The 20354-nt window shown below is 38.5% G+C and overlaps 1 protein-coding gene across 1 annotated transcript in view; it reads left to right on the top strand.

The window, feature by feature from the left end:
* The first annotated feature begins 1694 nt into the window (after positions 1-1694).
* The window catches only part of ctnna1 (catenin (cadherin-associated protein), alpha 1), a 60480-nt gene continuing 41820 nt past the window's right edge, over positions 1695-20354 (top strand). Inside the window, exons 1-7 of the mRNA XM_026358621.1 lie at positions 1695-1978; positions 3709-3826; positions 4112-4307; positions 7267-7433; positions 9368-9487; positions 10710-10979; positions 16940-17143. Of these exons, the coding sequence (XP_026214406.1) occupies positions 3722-3826; positions 4112-4307; positions 7267-7433; positions 9368-9487; positions 10710-10979; positions 16940-17143 (1062 nt within the window). The 5' untranslated portion in view covers positions 1695-1978; positions 3709-3721. The remainder of the gene's footprint in view (positions 1979-3708; positions 3827-4111; positions 4308-7266; positions 7434-9367; positions 9488-10709; positions 10980-16939; positions 17144-20354) is intronic.

Here is a 20354-nt window from a genome sequence, read left to right as displayed (position 1 = left end):
ATGTGAAGTTGTATTAGAAGCTTTTGACAATATCGTGTGGTATTCCATAAGCACGGAGGATGCGCTAAAGGCTATCTCTGTGGATGTTATCGAAGGCTTTCTCAAAATCTACAAAGTTGCTGCTGCCATTTCGCACAATGCTCAATGATGTTCCGCAGTACAGAAATGTTATCTACAGATCCTCTTCCTTTACGTTTATCCATATCATGATCCGTTTCTTGGGATTTCACCTTCAGATGTTGGTGGCCTGTTCAATTCTTAACTGAAGTGCTCAGTCCAGTGTGCGTCAATTTCTGTTTCTGATGTCAGTAGTTGTCCATATTTGTCTCTGAGTGGTGTCTTTAGTTCCACATTATTTGCCACATATTATCTTGGTTATTTTGTTCACCTTCCCTTGCTCTCCCTTAATAGCTGCTTCTCCGGGCTGGCCTGCAAGGCCATCTTTGAACGCTCTTTTGTCTGACCTTGCAAATCCCTTGACTTCTCTATCTGCTTGTTGATATCTCAGTTCGTATCTCTCTTTCAGTCTCTCTGATTTTGCATCCAAGAGCTGTTTCCTTAATCCTCTCCTGGTATTGATGGCCTGCAAGGTGTCCGCTGTTAGCCATTCTTTCCTTTTCTTTTCCTTGGTACCTAAGCAAAATTCGCTGGTCTGGAGGCATGCTGCACTGATGTATTCTCACCTGGTGTTTACATCTTGCTCTTTTCTATTGCTATTCCATAGCTGTTAGTGCTTGATAATTCTTCTTCAGCTGCAGAACAAAACTACTTTTCGTTTTAGGGTTTTGTAGTTTCTCCACATCTAATTGCTGCCTCCCAGGTCTTTTGCCATCTGTCTTTCTTAGCTTTAATTCACTGTAGCTACAGCCATATGGTGGTCGCTGCCAACGCTGGCTCCCCTCTTAACTCTGACAGCCAGGAGTGACCTTTGACATGTACTGTTAATCATAAAGTAAGTAAATAAAGTAAGCTGCAAAATCATATACAACATCTGCCAGCCCCTGGAAGAAGACGAATTTGAAGATTACAGACACGTTATTTCAAAATATTTAATGACAAGGAATGAATGAAAACCCTAACCTGAATTCATTTTTATCATAATATGCAAAAATGCTGCATATCATGCACATTAGCATATTATTGAGTATGGAAGGACGTCTGGGGATAATTTATCTCATGAATTTCCCTTGTAAAGTAGACAAAAGCACAATTAAATTGCACTTCAAATCCCCAGCCATGACATGATTTACAAGGTGTCAACGTGGTGTTTGTCATGTTCCCTTGTTAAAAAAAAATAAAAAATAAAAAAACATGGAGCGAATTCTGCAAACAGCAACACAAGTGTTTGTCAGGTTCTTTTGTAGTAACCCCACGATTAGAGATCAAATTAAATGCTGCTTTCAGGAGTAAATGACATATTTACTTTGGCCTGCAATAAGTACACGAAAAGCAGCCAGGAAAAAAAACACAAAACCTTTGTGAACCAGTTCCCTGTTCGAGCTGGAGACACAGCTGGTTGATCCTTATAAGGACACGTACAGGCAGCACCACGCCCACATCCCCTCGTCGTTTGCGGGCCTGCTGCGGCCTGTGGTGGCCCTGCCCCCCGCCCTGCCCCCGCCCTGCCCCCGCCCTGCCCCGCTGCCAGGAAGTTCAGGAACTCGGTCACCGCCCCCGGCCCCCCCCCCCCCCACTCCGTGTCATCCATTGTTGGGCAATACTGTCCGCGACGTCGAAACAATCTGAAGCGAAACTTTTCGGGAAAGCCACTACTGAAGACCCTCCTAAGGTCCATCCGCTTTTCGAGATACTTTTCCGAGGCGTTATCTTTTTTTTTGGGGGGCCGACAGTTTAGCGCAGCTGCACCGAGACAGCGAGGGAAGAAAAGGGAGGAAAACTTTTGAGGACAGGAATTCGGAAATTCTCACTCCTCCATTTTGAACTTTTAACTCCAGCTTTTTCCAGTGGATTGTTGTCGGTAAGTTTGTAACCTGGCGACTACACTTAACTTACATACTTGAACTATTATTAACTTTAAGGGGACTTCTCAATTCACAGACAGCCAATTAACACGACACTTGATGTTTTTCGCAGTTTTAACGCGGGGTAACGTTGATGGTTGTTGGCTCGGCTAGCATTAGCGTTAGCAAGGTGCTATGTTTGGGAGACTGAACGTTAGCAGGTAACATACAGTACGTTAAGCTAAGTTGGCTCAATTTGTGACTACAATAGGCCTACAAAAAGATAAAATGTGTTTGAATTCTACAAACTTTGTCAGCACCGACATTAAAGTCTGCACAACTGCGTCATTGTGTCGTTACATGTTCAAGCAGTGTTAATTTAGCGTTAACCACCGTTAATGCTACGGTGACGTTAGCTACAGGTGTAACTTTAATGCTAGCCAACATCACTTGTTAGCACCTAGCTAGCTGACCAGGTGTGCGACACACCCTGTTGCTCCTCCACCACTAACTATTGTGAAGTTATTATTTTATGTTGTTGTTATGTTTTAATGTTTTTTTATTATAGCTTAGATTGTCGTGCCGTGGACGTGTTACACCAAATAAGTTGGTTTTAGTTTAAGGGGTTAAATTCACCCAAATCACTTGCAGTTACACCCAGTTGTATCTAGCCTCTCAGACAGTTTTGGTTTCATTTGTTTAGATTTTGCGATATCTCCACCTCAGACTTAGGTCGTCACACCCATATTCAGGAGGAAAACAGAATTTCACAATCGCTCTTCCAGACAAGTGCCAGACAAGTATCGTTAGTGTCAAGTGTCCTAGCAGGTTTTTTTTTTTTTTTTTACTGAGTTACAGGTAAACGGGGACACGCAGTCCATCTGAATGCTGAATTATTGAAGGCAAAATTGAAAACACACTCGCCAAAAAATAAATAAAACAAACAAATACGTGAAAATAAATAAAATGAAAAAAGGAAAAGGTTTTACCATAAGATTGGGTAATTATCAGTCAAATGGTATCCCCGTTTATGTATATATGCAATCAGTTTTGTTGACTTTGTGGGCTGAAAGCTAGCTACGAAATTGCTCTCATGATTCAGCTGACAACTTTACAGTTTACTTCTTAATTTTACAGTTGAACCTGATCCACACTCATGGTTTGCTGTTTATCCCTGCCGCTCCATGCTTGATAGCTAATCAATGAAGTTGCAGTCTGCCTGAAAGAGAAATCAAAATTGGGCCACAGTATCTCTGCCTTTGGCTTTTTGTAAGGGACAGAGCATTGCTGGCTCTAACAAAGACCTTCATATTTTGATGAGTGCACTAATTTAGACTTTTAGAGGCTTATGAAAATCATAAGCATGATTTAAGGAACTCTTTGTTTTGTTTTTTTTAAGTCAATGCATTTGTTATTTATTTGCTTTTCTTGGGACAGATTAAGGTTATCATCAATAACATAAAGCCACAATCATTTGATTTAATAGCATTTATTAATTTTTCAGTTCACTCCAGTTCAAGGCGCTATTTAGACTGAATGTTTACATTTACTTCCTGTTTTAATAAACAAAAGCAGTCACTTAGTAGTCAGAGGGCAAGTGGGATTCCTCTTCAGTGCCTTTGTTCAGTATTTAGTTTGGCTGTTTGCCAGGCTAAATTGTGTTTGTTACTGTTTTAAAATGAAAATGACCTATTCCCATTGTCTCAAAAGTTATTCATTCACTTTGTACATTTTCATTTACTCCTAGAATTCCAGACACCATGACAAACATTAACACAGCTAACATAAATTTTAAGTGGGACCCCAAGAGTCTGGAGATCCGTACTCTGGCAGTGGAGAGGCTGCTGGAGCCCCTAGTCACCCAGGTAATTTAAACAAAGTGTGCATTTTTAAAGAGTAATAGGACAAGGTCAGATAGTTTGTAGATGATTAACAATTGTTGGTTAAAAAAATGACTCAACACAATATTTACAAGGTTCATCACATATTCATGATCTTATTATGTGGCTATATTGTACTGTAATAAAAACAGTTGGATGCTAATCTGTTTAAACTAGAGTCTGCTTGTTACATTTAAGATGCTTTCCATTTTCTGATGCTGATCATTTTGACATGAAAACTAATGTTGAGCCACTTTATATCTTTGCTAGGTCACCACATTGGTAAACTCCAGCAACAAAGGCCCATCTAACAAGAAGAAGGGACGCTCCAAGAAGGCTCATGTTTTGGCAGCATCAGTGGAAACAGCTACCCAGAACTTCCTTGAGAAGGGAGAGAAAATTGCAAAGGAAAGTCAGTTTCTTAAGGATGAGCTGACTGCTGCTGTGGAAGATGTCCGCAAGCAAGGTATATTGAAAATACATATTGCAATAGTGTGTGGTATGAGTGTTTCTTAAGATAGGAGAAATGATAAATAAATCATAAGCTATGTACATATCATCTGCCCCAGTAGAAGACATTGATATAAGAATTTGCTTTGAGCCTGATAGATTTCATAGGTTTTCAGCAAGCTTATTATTAGACCTTTAATTTAAATATCCAGACAATTCACATTTATTTCAAGCTATGCAGCATACACACATGCTTGTGTTCACTGTAAGACTGCTTAGGAAGTATTTACAGATTAAGAATTCTCAATCTGTTGTGTATTATTTTTCCTTCCAATTTTTAATTGTCTCAATTGTTCTATAAAGGAATGTGAGAGTTGGTTTTGAAAATAGGGCACCATTAGGCTAAATATTGATATGAGTAATTAATATTTCCAAATCTGTGTTTTTTTATTTTTATTTTTTATGTAGAGTTTTGTATGACTATATGTGGAATGACTATTTTAGTTAGTAGTCTACCATGGTCAGTTAAAAAAGAAAAATATATCTTAGGCTAAGGTTAGGTTGATAGCATTATTGTTGTCATGTAAGTCATAACTGTATGATTGGGAAATTGTTTTATACAGATTTAGTGATTAACATATATAATAGGAATGTGTTCTTATTAATATCACGAACATTTCAAGAACATTGCCTCGTCCTGACTGCCTTTGTTCTATTTGCGTAGTGTCAAACAGATAACTCCTTAGAGGCAGTAGTGACCCTCCGCCTGCCAGTGAGGAAATCATTGTGAGGCAGAAGTGACACATAGTATATGCAACAAATTGTAACCAAAAGGCTTCTATTTTTGATAGTTCCCAGAGAAATCAGCACTAAGGTGTGCGCGTATGGCATCCAAGCATTAAGAGAGAGAAATGTGCATATGTCATTGATGATGTCAGATGTATTTAAATGGCTATATCTACCTGCCTGGTGGGACTCAACCCACACACAGCCCATTTCCAATTCAATTTCATACCTCCCACAAGTCTCAAGACAGGAATCTACCATCAAATTACCAGCCAAAAAATTACAGTTTGTCTTGTGATAACGGGTTCCATTATCTAACAACTGCACTTTCAAGTCTTAGTTATTCCTGTAGCTGTCTGTCCTTTGACACACTGGCAGACCATTGAGACCAGGGAACTATGACTTGAGGGGAGCTGTTATCACCTTGTGACGCCACATCTGTGTCACTGTGTCTTCTCTCCCCAGATGCCCAGCGAGTTTGATATCCCCTGCTCAAGTTTTGCTCTGAATAGTTGGGAGGTAGATGACATGTTTCTAGATAGCCTGTGCAGTGCTTAGTGCCCAGGAATGTTACTGTAGTCGTGGTAAGCTGTCACTGGGCTGGAATTCAGTGGCTGTTGTTAGCTGGTGCCTAGGCCTGGCTGTCAGCTATGCCATGCTGCTCAGTGGAGCGTGCTTAGACTGATAATGCGGCCATTGAGTAGGGTGACACTCCCCTGGATTCAGACAGCATTTTTTCACTCAGCTGTGGCTTACAGGCTCACTACAACTATGGATAAAATGCATGTTAAAGTTTTTCCTCTCAAAAGATTTGGAACTTGCTGCATTTTGTACTCCAGTAAACATTTCTTAATGTTTAAAATCATTTATTTATGGTAAATATAACAAGTGGTAGACATTTCCTATTCAGCTAAATACTTTTTCAATCTTCTGTTTGTCTGATCATGTCCTTGTTCTCAGCCTTGCCCTCCTTTCTCTATATCTTTGTTATCCATTGTATGTGTGATATACATTTTAATCAAGTCATTGTGCAATTGATGGGCAACAGGTAAGCGTTAGATGGATGTAAGTTTATTAAAGGTGCACTGATCATTATCTGCCCCCACAAAATGGCCTTATTGATTTTAGGGAGGGGGGGATAACAGCCTGAAGGTGCAGACTTTGGGGTTGGTGTTGATTATTTGCACAAACTGTTTTTTTCCCACTGTTGGGGTAAAATGTTCCGTTCTTGGCCGGAATAGTTATTTAAAAAAATGATGAAATCATGATGAACTAAAAAATGAATTACACATATTCTAATCAATTCATCATTTATGGAATTACCTAGTAAAATGAAAAATTGATATCACAGTATGCTAATTTGAGGATCTGGTTCACTTAACTGTAATTCACCCAGTGAGCTAATACAATTTTATTATTACTACTAACTAAAATAACTAGATTGATTGTTAATGGAATTATAATTCCAACATTGTTGGAGAAGCTTGGCAAGTTGTTTTTGAAGGTCTAATACTTTTATAATACAACAGTTGCTGCAGATGTTTTACTGCTAAAAACTGTCGCCTCCTAAAAGCTAAGTAAATGTTCGATCTGTTTGGGCAGAGTGAAGGACTGGCACAGCTGTGATAACATGAAAGACTTACAACAGTCCAAGAAACATATGCCACTGTTTACATAGTGTGACTAATTAGATCACATGCACCTGAATCAGCTGCTCATTGTGCTGTTTTAACAGTCATGATGATCGAAATAGGTTTGAAATTGTTTTAAATATGCGCTAGTTACCACTGAAATACAACTTGTCTGCATGCACAATCTTTTCAGCATGCATCTTACTATTCTACTCAAATGTGACAGTTGTCAGATATCTGCTTTTTGCTTGTGTACACTACTACTACTACTTCAAGCTAGCAGTACTTATTCTACTGTGGTTTACTATTACTACTGTTAGTTATTTCACAGTATTTTTCAGTACAATGAAATATAGTTTTTGTATCTCTTTCACATATCACAACTAATTTATTATATGTAATTAAGTAACTGAAATGTTTACAGTTTGATTCTAGAACTTTAGAATGGAGAAAAAAAAATAACGGATAGGGTTTCCTGGTCACAGATAACGAAAGCTTAAGTACGTGTTTTATCATTATTCAAAGAATTACAGCAGATGTTTTGTCACTCATTTTCAGGTGAGTCAATGCGACTGGCTTCTGGAGAATTTGCAGAAGACCCCTGCTCTTCTGTGAAGAGGGGCAATATGGTTCGTGCTGCGAGAGCCCTCCTGTCGGCAGTCACACATCTGTTGGTGCTGGCAGATATGTCTGATGTTTACAATCTTCTCCTGCAACTGAAACTGGTGAGATAGTTGCTTTCTTCTAGATATTTACATTACTCAGAGGATTAGTTAAAATTTCAGAGAATTATATTGTTCAGCCCAGTAAAAAAAATCTACAGTTGCAAGAAAAAGTATGTGAACCCTTTGGGATTACATGGAGTTTTGCATAAATTGGTCAAAGTGTGCTCTGGTCCAAGTCACAACAATACAAAAACACAGTCTGCTTAAAATAATACCACACAAACTTCATATGTTTTCATATTGTTATTGAACATAGCATGTAAACATTCACAGTGCAGGGTGGAAAAAGTATGTTAGTAGTAGTAGTATTATGTTCTTTGGACTTAATAACTGGTTGACCCTCCTTTGGCAGCAAACGTTTCCTGTAGTTGCAGATCAGACCTGCACAACGATCTGGAGTAATTTTGGACCACTCCTCTTCACAAAACTGTTTCAGTGTAGCAATATTCTTGGGATGTCTGGTGTGAATGGCTCTCTTAAGATCATGTGACAGCATTTCAATCGGGTTGAGGTCAGGACTCTGACTGGGCCACTCCAGAAGGTGTATTTTGTTCTGTTGAAGCCATTCTTTTGTTGAGCTACTTGTATGCTTTGGGTCATTGTCCTGTTGCATCACCCATCCTCTGCGGAGCTTCAGTTGGCGGACAGATGGTCTTATGTTTTCCTGCAAAATGTCTTGATCAACTCTGGAATTAATTTTTCCATCAATGACAACAATCCGTCCAGGCCCTGAGACAGCAAAGCAGCCCCAAACCATGATGCTCCCTCCGCCATGTTTTACAGTGGGGATGAGGTTTTGGTGTTGGTGTGCTGTGCCTTTTTTTCTCCACGGTGTTGTGTGTTTTTTACAAACAAATCAATTTTGGTCATCTGTCAACAGGATATTTTGTCAGTAGTGCTGTGAAACATCCAGGTGCTCTTTTGCAAACTTCAAACGTGCTGCAATAATTTCTTTGGGACAGCAGTGGCTTCCTCCGTGGTGTCCTCCCATGTACTTCATTCTTGTTTAATGTTTTCCTTATCGTAGATGTGTCAACAAAAATGTTGGCATGTTCCGGAGATTTCTGTAAGTCTTTAGCTGACACTATAGGATTCTTCTTTACCTCATTAAGCATTATGCGCTGTGCTCTTGCAGTCATCTTTATAGGACGACCACGCCTAGGGAGAATGGCAACAGTGCTGAACTTTCTCCATTTGCAGACAATCTGTCTTACCGTGGACACATGAACATCAAGGCTTTTGGAGATACTTTTCTAACCCTTTCCAGCTTCATGCAAGTCATCAATTCTTGATCGTAGGTCTTCTGAGAGCTCTTTTCTGTGAGGCATGGTTCACATAAGGCAGTGCTTCTTGAAATCAGTAAAACAAAAACTGGTCTGTGTTTTTAAAGGGCAGGACAGCTTTCAGCAACACATCCAATATCATCACACCAATTGGATTCAAGGTTGGCTCACTCCTGGCTCCAATTGGCTCTTGGAGAAGTCATTAGGCTACTTTTTCCACCCTGCACTGTGAATGTTTACATGTTATGTTCAATAAAAACATGGAAATGTATAATGTTTGTGTAGTATTAGTAAAACCTGATTGCTCTAATTTTAAAAACGGCTTTTTTTACTCGTCATGTCACAGCGTTTAGCCCAAAGCAGCAACATGCTATTGACTTGAATTGATATTTCTCTTTTTTTCAGTTGAATGTATGAATTTATATAAAGAAACTAAAGCATTTAACTTCCAAGCTCCATGTAAAGATGTTGCGATAAGTAGGATGATTCTTGCAGGTCTATTTCATTTTTGACTTCATACAAAATTTATATAATTTCAGCTGACCAGAACTATTCACTCACAAGTCACAAGCTGTAGCTAATTAAAAAAATACCTTCTTTTGGTGGTCTTTGTTTGATTGACAGTCTCAGCTGTCTTTCTATCTCTTTTAGGTAGAGGACAGTCTTGTCAAAGTGCGCAACGCAGGAACAGAGCAAGAACTGGGAATCCAATATAAGGCTTTGAAACCAGAGGTGGACAAGCTGAACATCATGGCTGCCAAGAGACAACAGGTAATGTACAATTGAGCAAAAGGGGAGCCACAGTAAGCATGTGGGAACAAAGTAGTCTAATGGATTTAATTGTCTTTGTAGTTCATTGGGTATGTATTTGGGTGTTCTTGTCACTAATAGCAAACATGCTATTTACATTACATGGCAACTGGTAAGTAAAACAATGTGAGGCAGTAAACAAGACAAGTGCCTGATGCTTTTACTGGCTGAATAGATGTAGCAAGCACAATCTTCTTACCACCAACTGAAGTAGGCTGGGAGGTCACGGTCATAGGCCTACCACATGTGACAAAACCCATTTCCTAGAGATTAGAAATTACTCTTTTTCTCCACTTTAGTGTAACTATGAGGTATGTTTTTCGTTCCTAATGAATGACAAGCACAGTGAGAAGTGGTTGTACTTAAAATGTTAACCTTGCCAGATTGTTGCACACAAATACACTTGATGCTTTCTTGCAAAACTAAGTAGATTACTTTAGACAAATGTGTCACCGGAATTGGGACCTCGCAACATATTGGTTGTTACAAACTGGACAGACTGGAAAATGTTCATTGTGCAGCCTCTTAAAGTTTAAAGTTTGGGCCTTCATTAATGTTATAAGTATCAGATTCATACTTAAGAAGCACTTCAATAATGACCCACTCAAGGTCTAGACAATTGCTGTTGTCCATGTTATTTTCTCTGTGAATGGGAACTGATTTTATGTGCAAACTATTTTCACTTGTAATTGCACATTTTTATGCATAGCATGATATGTATGTTTAGTGCAGGAAGTAATGGTGTGTAAATTTTTTTTCTTTAGAGCATGTCTCAAGTAGTTGTGGAAAAATGTATTACATTTGGAGAAGAGGCTCTCATTTTGTGTATACAAGCATTTTTTAATGACTTAAATCTATGCTCGTGATCACAATCTTCTCTTCTCTCTCCTATGAAGATGTAATTGCAATATAATGCTAAGGTCTGAATAGCAAAGCATTAAATTGCAAAGGCATATTATAATCGCCTGATTATGACTGTGTTGCGTTACCTCAGGGGACAGAAATAAATCTGGGTCATCCTGAACAAACTCTGTCACACTTAGTGCCTCCATAAGGGCATGACAGGCCCATTTTGTACTAAAGTACACTACAACCCTAGCCCCTGTAAGTGTTCCATCTTCCAGAAACCCTTTATTATTTTCATCCTTTTCTACTTTGCTTTTTATCTCATTTAAAATGCTAGGAGCTAAAGGATGTCCACCACAAGGACCAAATGGCTGCTGCTCGCGGGGTGTTACAGAGGAACATCCCTATGCTATACACAGCTTCCCGTGCCTGTCTGCAGCACCCTGACGTGGCAGCCTACAAGGCTAACCGTGACCTGATCTACAAGCAGCTGCAGCATGCAGTCTCCGGCATCTCCAACGCTGCCCAGGCCACTGCCACTGAAGAATCAGCACTCAATCAGCCAGCAGGGGGTGGAGAGCTTGCCTATGCCCTAAACAATTTTGATGTAAGTCAAATAAGTGGTTTACAGTCTTATCTTATTTTACTTGTCTTGTCTTGTCTGACAGTTTCCAAGCTATGATAAAATATATATTTATGAATGCAGATATATTGGAGCTGAGTCAGAAAGGTTATAATTAGGTCAGGTTTTTAGGTCACAGAGTTAAGCCAGCTGAATCATAAAGTGACCAAAACCCTTGGAAAGGGTTGGAACTGAGGTGGAAATTAGGATGAGATATGTGGACAAACTGGGACATTGCTTTGGGGTACATTGAATATGTTCTTGAGTCACTACTTCATTCTTTGATTTGCTTCTATGTCTGTGTAAAATGAAGGGGATTAAATCAGTTATAGCTTTTAGAAAGGGACATGTTTAGTTTAGAGTAGTTTAGAGTTTGCTTAAATAAAGGTTTACCCTTTGTCTTTTGGTTTCTGCATGTTGCTGTCTCTCCTTATATATTCCTAATGTTCAAAATTAGTGTTACTCCATGTTTATGCAAACTATAACTATACTATTCAACAACTTCCTAAAATTCAAATGTCATTTAGCTAGACTGCATTCAATTTAAAATTATAAAAACATTTTAAGAGCTTATACAATAAAAATATATACAAAATACTATAGACACATGACATAATATTGACACGAAACAACATTAAGATAACAGCTGGAGAAAACATCGACCTAATCATCTTAATGCTACCTGCAAAGATAAATGCAAAGATAATTAACCTGATTTTATTATTTTTTGACACTAACTTCTTTCAGACTTGCAGATCATCTGTCTCTTTACAGAAGATTTCTTCTTAGTTACACTGTTAGTTATAGGTTTCCATTCTGGCACAACACAAATTTTGTGTCGATCAGTTATATAGGCATTTAGCAAGGACTCATGTATAACCTGATGTTGCTTCTGCTGTGACATTGTTTACCCAAGAGAGAACACTGCAGTGATATGAGCTATGTGACTATCCCTCCTGAAATATGTGCTCCTAAACTTAGCCTATAAAATGATCACAGAATATATATATATTATAAATGGCAACATTTGCTAACTGAGATTTTTGAATAACAATGTGATGAGGACAACGCACATTAGTTTTGTGTCTGTGCATACACAGCGTAGCCTCTGCAGTTTAGTACTAATCTTTCTTCGTAGTAAACATCTGCTAAAGCGGCCACAGTTGAACCAGTCCACTCCTCTCTTCTTTAATTTGTGTTGCACAGTCACAGTTCTGCTGTAAAAATGGAAACGGTGCTGTCTAGATTCCAGCTCAGATCAAATAACGACATGCAGACATATTGTTTGTTTTACGTTTAGCATTGGAGGGAAATTACTTTATTTATTTTATTAAATACTGAATCCTGTTATCGTTATATGTTACGTTTTAAGAAAAACGTAGTGGCAGGCCAAAACATCTTCAGTTTGAAGGTGTAAATGAATGAAAGTGTAATATAACAGCCTATTAGTGCATTATTGGTTAATGCAATATATACAGTGCCTATAAAAAGTATTCATCCCCTTGGATGTTTCATTGTTTTATTCACATTATAAATCAATCTTGGTTAATAAGAGTTGGCAACCTTGACAAATAAAATTCAGAAAAATTCCTTATTAATGTCAAAGTGAAAACAGGTTCCTACCAAGGAATGTCAATTAAATAAAAATATCTAAGGTAATATCAGTGTTTGCTTTAATATTCACCCCCTTCTTATCAGTATTGAGTAAATGCACCTTTGGCTGCAATCACAGCATGGAGTCTGTGTGGATAGGTCTCAATTAGGCTTGCACATCTGGATACTGAAATTTTATGCAATTCTTCTTTGCAAAACTGCTCAAGCTCTGTCAGGTTGCATGGGGATTGGATGTGAACAGCCCTTTTCAAATTAAGAAATTCTCTATTGGGTTGAGGTTTGGGCTTTGAATTGGTCACTCTAGAACTCCTTTAGCATGAGTTTTCTTTAACAATGGCTTTCTCTTTGCCACTCTCCCTTAAAGCTTTGACTGGTGAAGAATCCGAGCAACAGTTGTTGTATGTATAGTCTCTCCTATCTCAGTTGCTGAAGCTTGTAACTCCCCAGAGTGGTCATCGGTGTGTTAGTGGCCTCTCTCACTAGTCTCATTCTTGAACGGTCACTCGGTTTGTGTAGACGGCCTGTTCTAGGCAGATTTAGATATGTGCCATATTCCGTCCATTTCTTGATGATGGATTTCACTGAACTCCGGGGGATGTTCACTGCCTTGGAGATTTGTTTGTATCCATCCCTTGACTTTTGCTTTTCAGTGACCTCTTCTATGAGTTGCTGGGAGTGTTCTTTTGTCTTCATGGTGTAATTGTAGTCAGGAATACTGATTAACCAGTGACTGGACCTTCCAGACACAAGTGTCTTTATACTGCATCACTTGAGACACATTCACTGCACTCAGGTGATCCCCATTTAACTAATTGTGGGACTACTACCACCAAATATCTGGACCTCTGTTGCATTAGGTCAGTCCTTATAAAGGGGGTAAATGTTAATGCAAACACTGATTTCACCTTAACTATTTTTATTTAATTGACATTACTTTGTAGAAACTACTTTGTTTTCACTTTGACATTAATAAGATGACATTTTTTGGTCAAAGTTGCTAACTTTTGTTGACTATGACTGATTTATAACTGTAAAATTAAGTGCTCTAAAGGTGGTGAGCCGCCATGTAGAAATGTTACCAGCAGAAACAATGCATTTTACAATATGCAATAGTTGCATGCATACATATTTGCGTATTGGCTGCTCTCACGTAAACCTAGAAACAAAACAAGCATGCTCAACCATAATACATAATGCCAGAGTAAAGTGTTAACAAGGAGAATGGTCAAGTAAATGATAAACTATGGACCACATATGCTGCTGGGAAGGGAATGTTTCATTGATATTCAAATTTTTAGTGGCTTAATAGCTTTGCCTTTTGGTATTGGATAATGTCCAGACTTATTATTTACAATCCCTGATTGTGTTTACCTGGCTATTATACTATCGTGTAAGTATTATACTACTATCATATCATCATTTTTATCATGGCTACAAAAATAATGTAATGTAAAATATTATGAAATAGTTTTAGGTCTATATCACCCACCTATATAGTGAATGATGCATTGGAGAATTTTGGAGTTTCTGGGTGATGGTTGGAGATGTTAGGATGGTAGTGTTAATTCTATGCAGAGTTCAGTGATGGCTCTAGGGTGAAAAACTGCTTTTGTTTCTTGAAGTGTGGGTTTTTATGGACTGTAGCACCTCCCTGAATGCACAAGGGTAAAAGGATGTCGGCAGGGGCAAATTGTGTCTTTCAAAATGTTTCTGGCTCTTCTTTCGCAGCATAATCTGAAGATGTCATCCAGTAAGGGCAGAGAGTAGCTGCTTATGTCATGGCCTGTGTTTATGACTCTCTAGAGTGGTGTCTTGTTGAGTGTTGAACAGTTGGCATACCACAGTTTGTTTTCTAATGGAGCAGTGGTAGTATGGCATGAGTACTTGCCTCACCAGTTTTTTTTTTTTTTTTTTTAAATGTTCATAGACTGTAGAGCTGTTCCTTTGTCTTCCTCACCAATTCAGTGGTGTTGGTTGTCCATGTGAGTGTCTCCGTGATACAGATTCCCTGAAATTTAACATTAGATATTCAGAATGGAGGTCCCCACACTGTTTCCAGAAGTCAGGTATGCGGTTTTTGCTCCTCTTTCTTTCAGTTCCAGGTTGTTGAACACCATACAGCCTGCTGATTTATTTTCCATGTAGGCTCTCTTGTCCTTACTTTAGATTGTCCCCACCACAGTTTTATCGTCTCCAAATATAAATATTTTGTTTGTGCAAAACTTTAAAGAAATATTATTATTTGTAAGTTAGTAAATAGATTTTAGGGTATTGGTAGCCTAACGGCAAAAGTTAAAAGAAATAAAAAAAAAAAAAGAAAAACAACTCTGTACTTGATATTGTAGTTGGCTTCACTCACTAGAGTATCCTTTTCCAAGTGTTAAAATGTTGATTAGCAAGGTTTTGTATTCATGACTGGTGTCTGGCCACTTGGGCTGAGTGAATTACAGTCATGGAAATTTATGTTAAACTGTTAGAAAATACAAAGACAGATGGTATGCCAAATGATAAATTTGCATAAAACAAGTGGCAACAGTGCAGTCTCTCAGATCTGTTGCATCAGACATTATTTTACAGGCTATAATGCAGAAAGTCACTCTCAAAAAAAAAAACTTGCATAGTGACCTTTTCCAGACTAGCATCAATCTGATACCCAATACCCAATTTCAAGTGCAAGGGCAAAATTAGCAAATGAGTCAACTCCCCCCAATTCTCTCTCTCTTTCTCTCTCTCCGTTTCCTCCTCTGTGTCTCTCGTGTGCCTGTTGCCATGGTGATATGACACGCAAGCAGAGGAGGTCAGATGAGACAGAGTGGAGGGGGCTGGAGGTTGCTATGATAGAGGGCAGACTGTCTAATAAACCACTATTCTAGCAGCTGTATTGTTGAATATTCTGAAGCAATAAAGCCACAATAGAAGCAGATAGTGTATATTTTTCCTTGTAGAAGTTGGCTTCTTTTCCTCAGCTGGGACAGGCATAATAGTGATACCTTAACCCTCTGCAGTCCTTCTACAGCATGTCAACTAGTTACCTTTCTCAGCAGACTTGCCTCTGTGAAATCGGACATTTAAGTGATCTCTCTCGTCTGGTGGATATAAAATAGAGCGAGAGTGAGTTTTCATAGCACGTCTGTACTTTATATGAAAGGTGGCAAAGGCTGCAAAATCATGAAGCCTTTTTTTCATGTATATAAAATTACATTTTGAAAATAATGGATCTCGTGGTCTACATTGCAGACTTGGAACTGCTAAATGCTTTATTAGGTCATGGGTGATTCATTTATAAGACATAACAGTTTTTTCCCACTTCCAGTTTAGGATGATTTAGTTGCATTTTTTGACTTGTCAATAGTTTCAGTTTTCTGTTTGTATGTACGTAAATGATTCAGAAAAGCGAATAATGTCGTTGGTAAAATGAGTGATCTCAGATCTCAACAATAGCTCCATAGACTTGCAGGCAGTATAAATTCCTTTTTTTTTATTTTTAGTAAGTCACATAGACATGTGTTTCACCTATACAGTGTATATATACATTGGTTTCAAGTCACTGCATGGATGTATTAGTTAGTAGTGTTTTAATTGAAGCTGTAGCAGAACTTACAAAATTTCATCAAACCTCCATGCAACCTGAAAGTTAGCATAGTATGTTGTAGAATGTAATGCTATTCATGTGTAAACACTGCATTAGTGTTAGTTAGACAAACAGACAAACAGTTGGACAAAGGTTTCCTTCAGTTTGAGTGTGTGTCTGTTAGCCGAGTAATGTTAGCAGTGAAAATGTTAGATGTCTAATCAGCAATGCTGACTTGTCTATTATTGTCTCTTTTTTTCAGTTGATTACCAAGCTTTTTAAGTTGCAGGGTATAAGTGTAAATGCAGATGTTCTACTATTTAAAATTATCTATTTTTTTGTAACCATGTAGTGTAAAAGAAAATATTTGTATTTATTTTTATAAATGTAAGTGAAAGGGTTAAGAAGTGGCTATTATAAATTTATTTTCAGTTTTCATGGCAGTGATTTTGGTCATTCCACTCAGCAGGGTGCCAGAAGATTGAGAAGAATAAAATTATTATAACAATTAATGATATATTCCTCTTCTTCCTTTTTCAAAGGCTAGGCTAAACTAACAAGACATAAACAAACACTTGTTTTTCTATGCATAGAGTCAACATTTACACAGGGCACATTCTCTGACAGACCTGTTGGTTTGTTAAATCACACCTTTCCAAGTTTTTTTGTGCTTGGGAATTGAGAGACAAGTATACTGTTATGACTTTTTGCATTTTTTATTTCTACCTGAATAACTTTCCTTTTGCACTTTATCTTACAGAAACAAATCATCGTGGACCCTCTGGCTTTTAGTGAGGAACGCTTCCGTCCCTCCTTGGAGGAGCGCCTTGAAAGCATTATTAGTGGTGCTGCCCTCATGGCTGACTCTTCTTGCACACGTGATGACCGCAGGGAGCGCATCGTGGCCGAATGCAATTCTGTGCGCCAGGCTCTTCAGGACCTTCTGTCAGAGTATATGGGAAATGTAAGTGTTATACTTTTTCAGTTCCTTTCTGTTGCCATTCATCCTACTCTTTATCCACAACACAACTCACAAGGTAGATATATACTTGGAGCAGTTTTGTAGTTGTGGAAAATTAGTGCAGGTCCAGTCTGTCTTCAGTAAAGTTTAAATGTGGCCTACATATATACATTTGTATTAAGAAGGGTTAGGGTTAGACTTAATTTGTTTATTAATATTGAAATTACAGTGATTGATTGATTGCAGTCTAACCTCACCATTTTGTAATATTCTACTTAGACAAAAACATAACAGTAGGATCAGTCATACATTTTTCTAGGTATCTGCTGGCCCTGCTAAGTATCTTTTAGGGCAGCAGTGGGGAACCTATGCTCCTCGAGGTCAATCAGGAACCGAAAGATAACGGCTGACTTGGTCTCCCCCCATTTTACCCTCATCTGATATGGTATCATCCAGCTTCTTCTTGACTGACTAGGCTTGATCCATGTAATCAGCTGTGAGTAGGGCAGGGATAGTTGGAAAACGAGCAGGGCTGTGACACTGGTAGAGAATTGGTTTTCCACCCTTGTTTTAGGCCATGGTATTTTTATGAAGGTGATAATGTTCAGTATTTTTCCAAGCTTGTATTAGATACGTGTTAATGGAATGAAATTATAATTTTTGAGGCCATAGTTTGTATATTGTGTGTACAGTATCAGTTTTGTTGGTCCATGAAATCTATGCAGGTGATTTTTTTTTTTTTTTACCAAAATCTATTTTGTGCGTTTTAAAAACAAAATTTGTTTGTTATTGTCAGTTAATGTAAATTTAAAAGTAAATTATTTGGCTCCACCCAAAATTGTGATGTACAATACATGACTTTGAGGACTATTACATATGTGGGGGCGACCATAAAAACCGTTGTCATGGAAACTAACTGCACATTTTTGGTAACAAGTTGATTTTAAAATATGTGGCTAATGCCTCGAGATCACCCCCTTTCTACCATTCCCTGACATCTCCCATCCTGTCGATGTATCTGGGCTGTCTGTGTCTAGCTGTCACTTAATTTTCCCCAACCTCCCAGAGCTTTGCTGCCGTGCTCATACAACCATATAGTTTGGATATAATGGCCAGGTGGATTGCTAGCATGTAATGACCCAGGTATGTTAGGGTTAGAATGAACTGAAAGAGAAATGTTTTCATTTTCACAGAAACTAAGTTTAACTAAGTTTTCTTTTTGTAGAGACAGCTGCTTTTACTCTTATGTTCCAGCTACTTGAATGCATTTACTCTCAGCGATCAGTGAAGGATTGTATTGTTCTCATATATCTTCAAAAGTTCTTTGTTTTAACAGAAAGTATTTGTTTTGTGGTCACAAAATATTGTGCATTTACATATATAAGTAACCCGGTTACTGAGAGAAACCAGGTTTCTCTCAGTAACACAAGCACTCAAGAAACCGATTACTGGAAATCTGAGTATGCATGCATCATGCCCTGGGCTGATTTTGAAAGTGTGATTCACAGATTATAGCTGTATGGAGACAGAAAAGACACTTCCTGATTGCTTTTCCTTTCTCTCTTTCTCTTCCCCCCCCCGTACATGTTTTGGGAAGGTGACGGACAGTGCTGTTAGAGAGGGACTACCTTTAACCATTGCAACTGTTCAAATTTTCTGTTATTTTATGTTCCACCTGACTGATTTGTTACTATTTTTTTTAAAATAGGAAACATTTAATTGTGATCCAGCTACCTAGGGGAAATATTATTGCTGCACTAATGCCTGATTTATTGCTATCTATGAACTTGAATTTAATTGGCCTTTTACTGTTCATGCTGGATTTTACCTCATATTTCCAAATAGAGCAGTAGTCCGGCTAGGTTACAAACGGCTTAAATAACAAAAATTAGCTTCCAGTTAAGCATAGTAGTTTATTATAACAAATACTCACTTGCCTAACATTCGAGGGGGTATTTATTTTATCCAACGTATTTTAAAAATGTGATATGAAGAGAAGAGTGACTGTGCTTGCGTCATGGTATTGGTTCCACAGGAAGGGCAGCTGGCAACTGCCAGCGCAAAAACTGAAAAATTTGACCAGTACATTTACTTTGTCATTTAACAGACACTTTTATCCAAAGCGACTTACAAGTGAGGTATAAGGCAAGCGAAATATCTAAGTATCAGTAAATTTATTTTAACCTGGAGAAGTTCAAGCCTCTGGTATTAGCAGCCTTCTGGTGGGAGAAGTACTCAGATTGTCTACTGAATTTTGTAAAAGGTTGTTGAGAAAAGACAGCATATTGAAAACTCGAAATTCTAGAAAGAATACCCCATAATGACAATGTGAAACAGGTTTGTTTGAAATTTTGCAAATTTATTAAAACTAAACGTTTTAATTTTTGGGCAATTTCTTCCATTCTTCTTTGCCGTACCTCTCGGGCTCTATCAAGTTAGATGTGGAGCGTCAGGGCACAGCTATTTTCTGATCTCTCCAGAGATGTTCAATCTGGTTCAAGTCTGGAGTCTTGCTGGGCTACTTAAGGACATTCCAAGAGTTGTCTTGTAGCCACTTCTTTGTTATCTTGGATGTGTGCTTAGGGTTGTTGTCCTGTTGAAAAAAGAACCGCCGCCCCAGTCTTATGTACAGAGTGCTCTGGAACAGGTTTTGATCAAGGATGTCTGTGTACATTGCTGCATACATCTTTTCCTTAATCCTAACTCGTCTCCCAGTCCTGCTGCTGAAAAACATCCCCACAGCATGATGTTGCCTCCATCATGCGTCACTGGAGAGATGGTATTGGGCAGGTGGTGAGCCAGTGCCTGGTGTACTCCAGACACAACGCTTGGCATTCAGGCCAAAGAGTTCAATCTTTGTTCATCAGACCAGAGAATTTAGTTTCTTGTATGTCTTTATGTCCTTCAGGTGCCTTTTGGCAAACTCCAGACAGGCTATCATGTGCCTTTTACTGAGGAGTGGTTTCCGTCTGGCCACTCTACCATACAGGCCTGAAGGGTGAAGTGCTGCAGAGATTGATGTTCCCATGGAACGTTTTCCTCTATCCACAGAGAAATGCTGGAGCTCTTTCAGAGTGACGGGTTCAGGTTCTTGGTCACCTCCTTGACTAAGGCCCTTCTCTGATCACAGTTTGGCCAGGTGGCCCGTTCTAGCAATAGTCCTGGTGATTCCAAACTTCTCCCATTTCCGGGTGATGGAGGCCACCGGGCTCAT

The sequence above is a fragment of the Anabas testudineus genome, chromosome 10 (assembly GCF_900324465.2).
Source record: "Anabas testudineus chromosome 10, fAnaTes1.2, whole genome shotgun sequence".
Lineage (NCBI taxonomy): Eukaryota > Metazoa > Chordata > Actinopteri > Anabantiformes > Anabantidae > Anabas > Anabas testudineus.
Note: the sequence above shows the minus strand (reverse complement) of the source record. Positions and strands in the feature narration are given on the sequence as shown.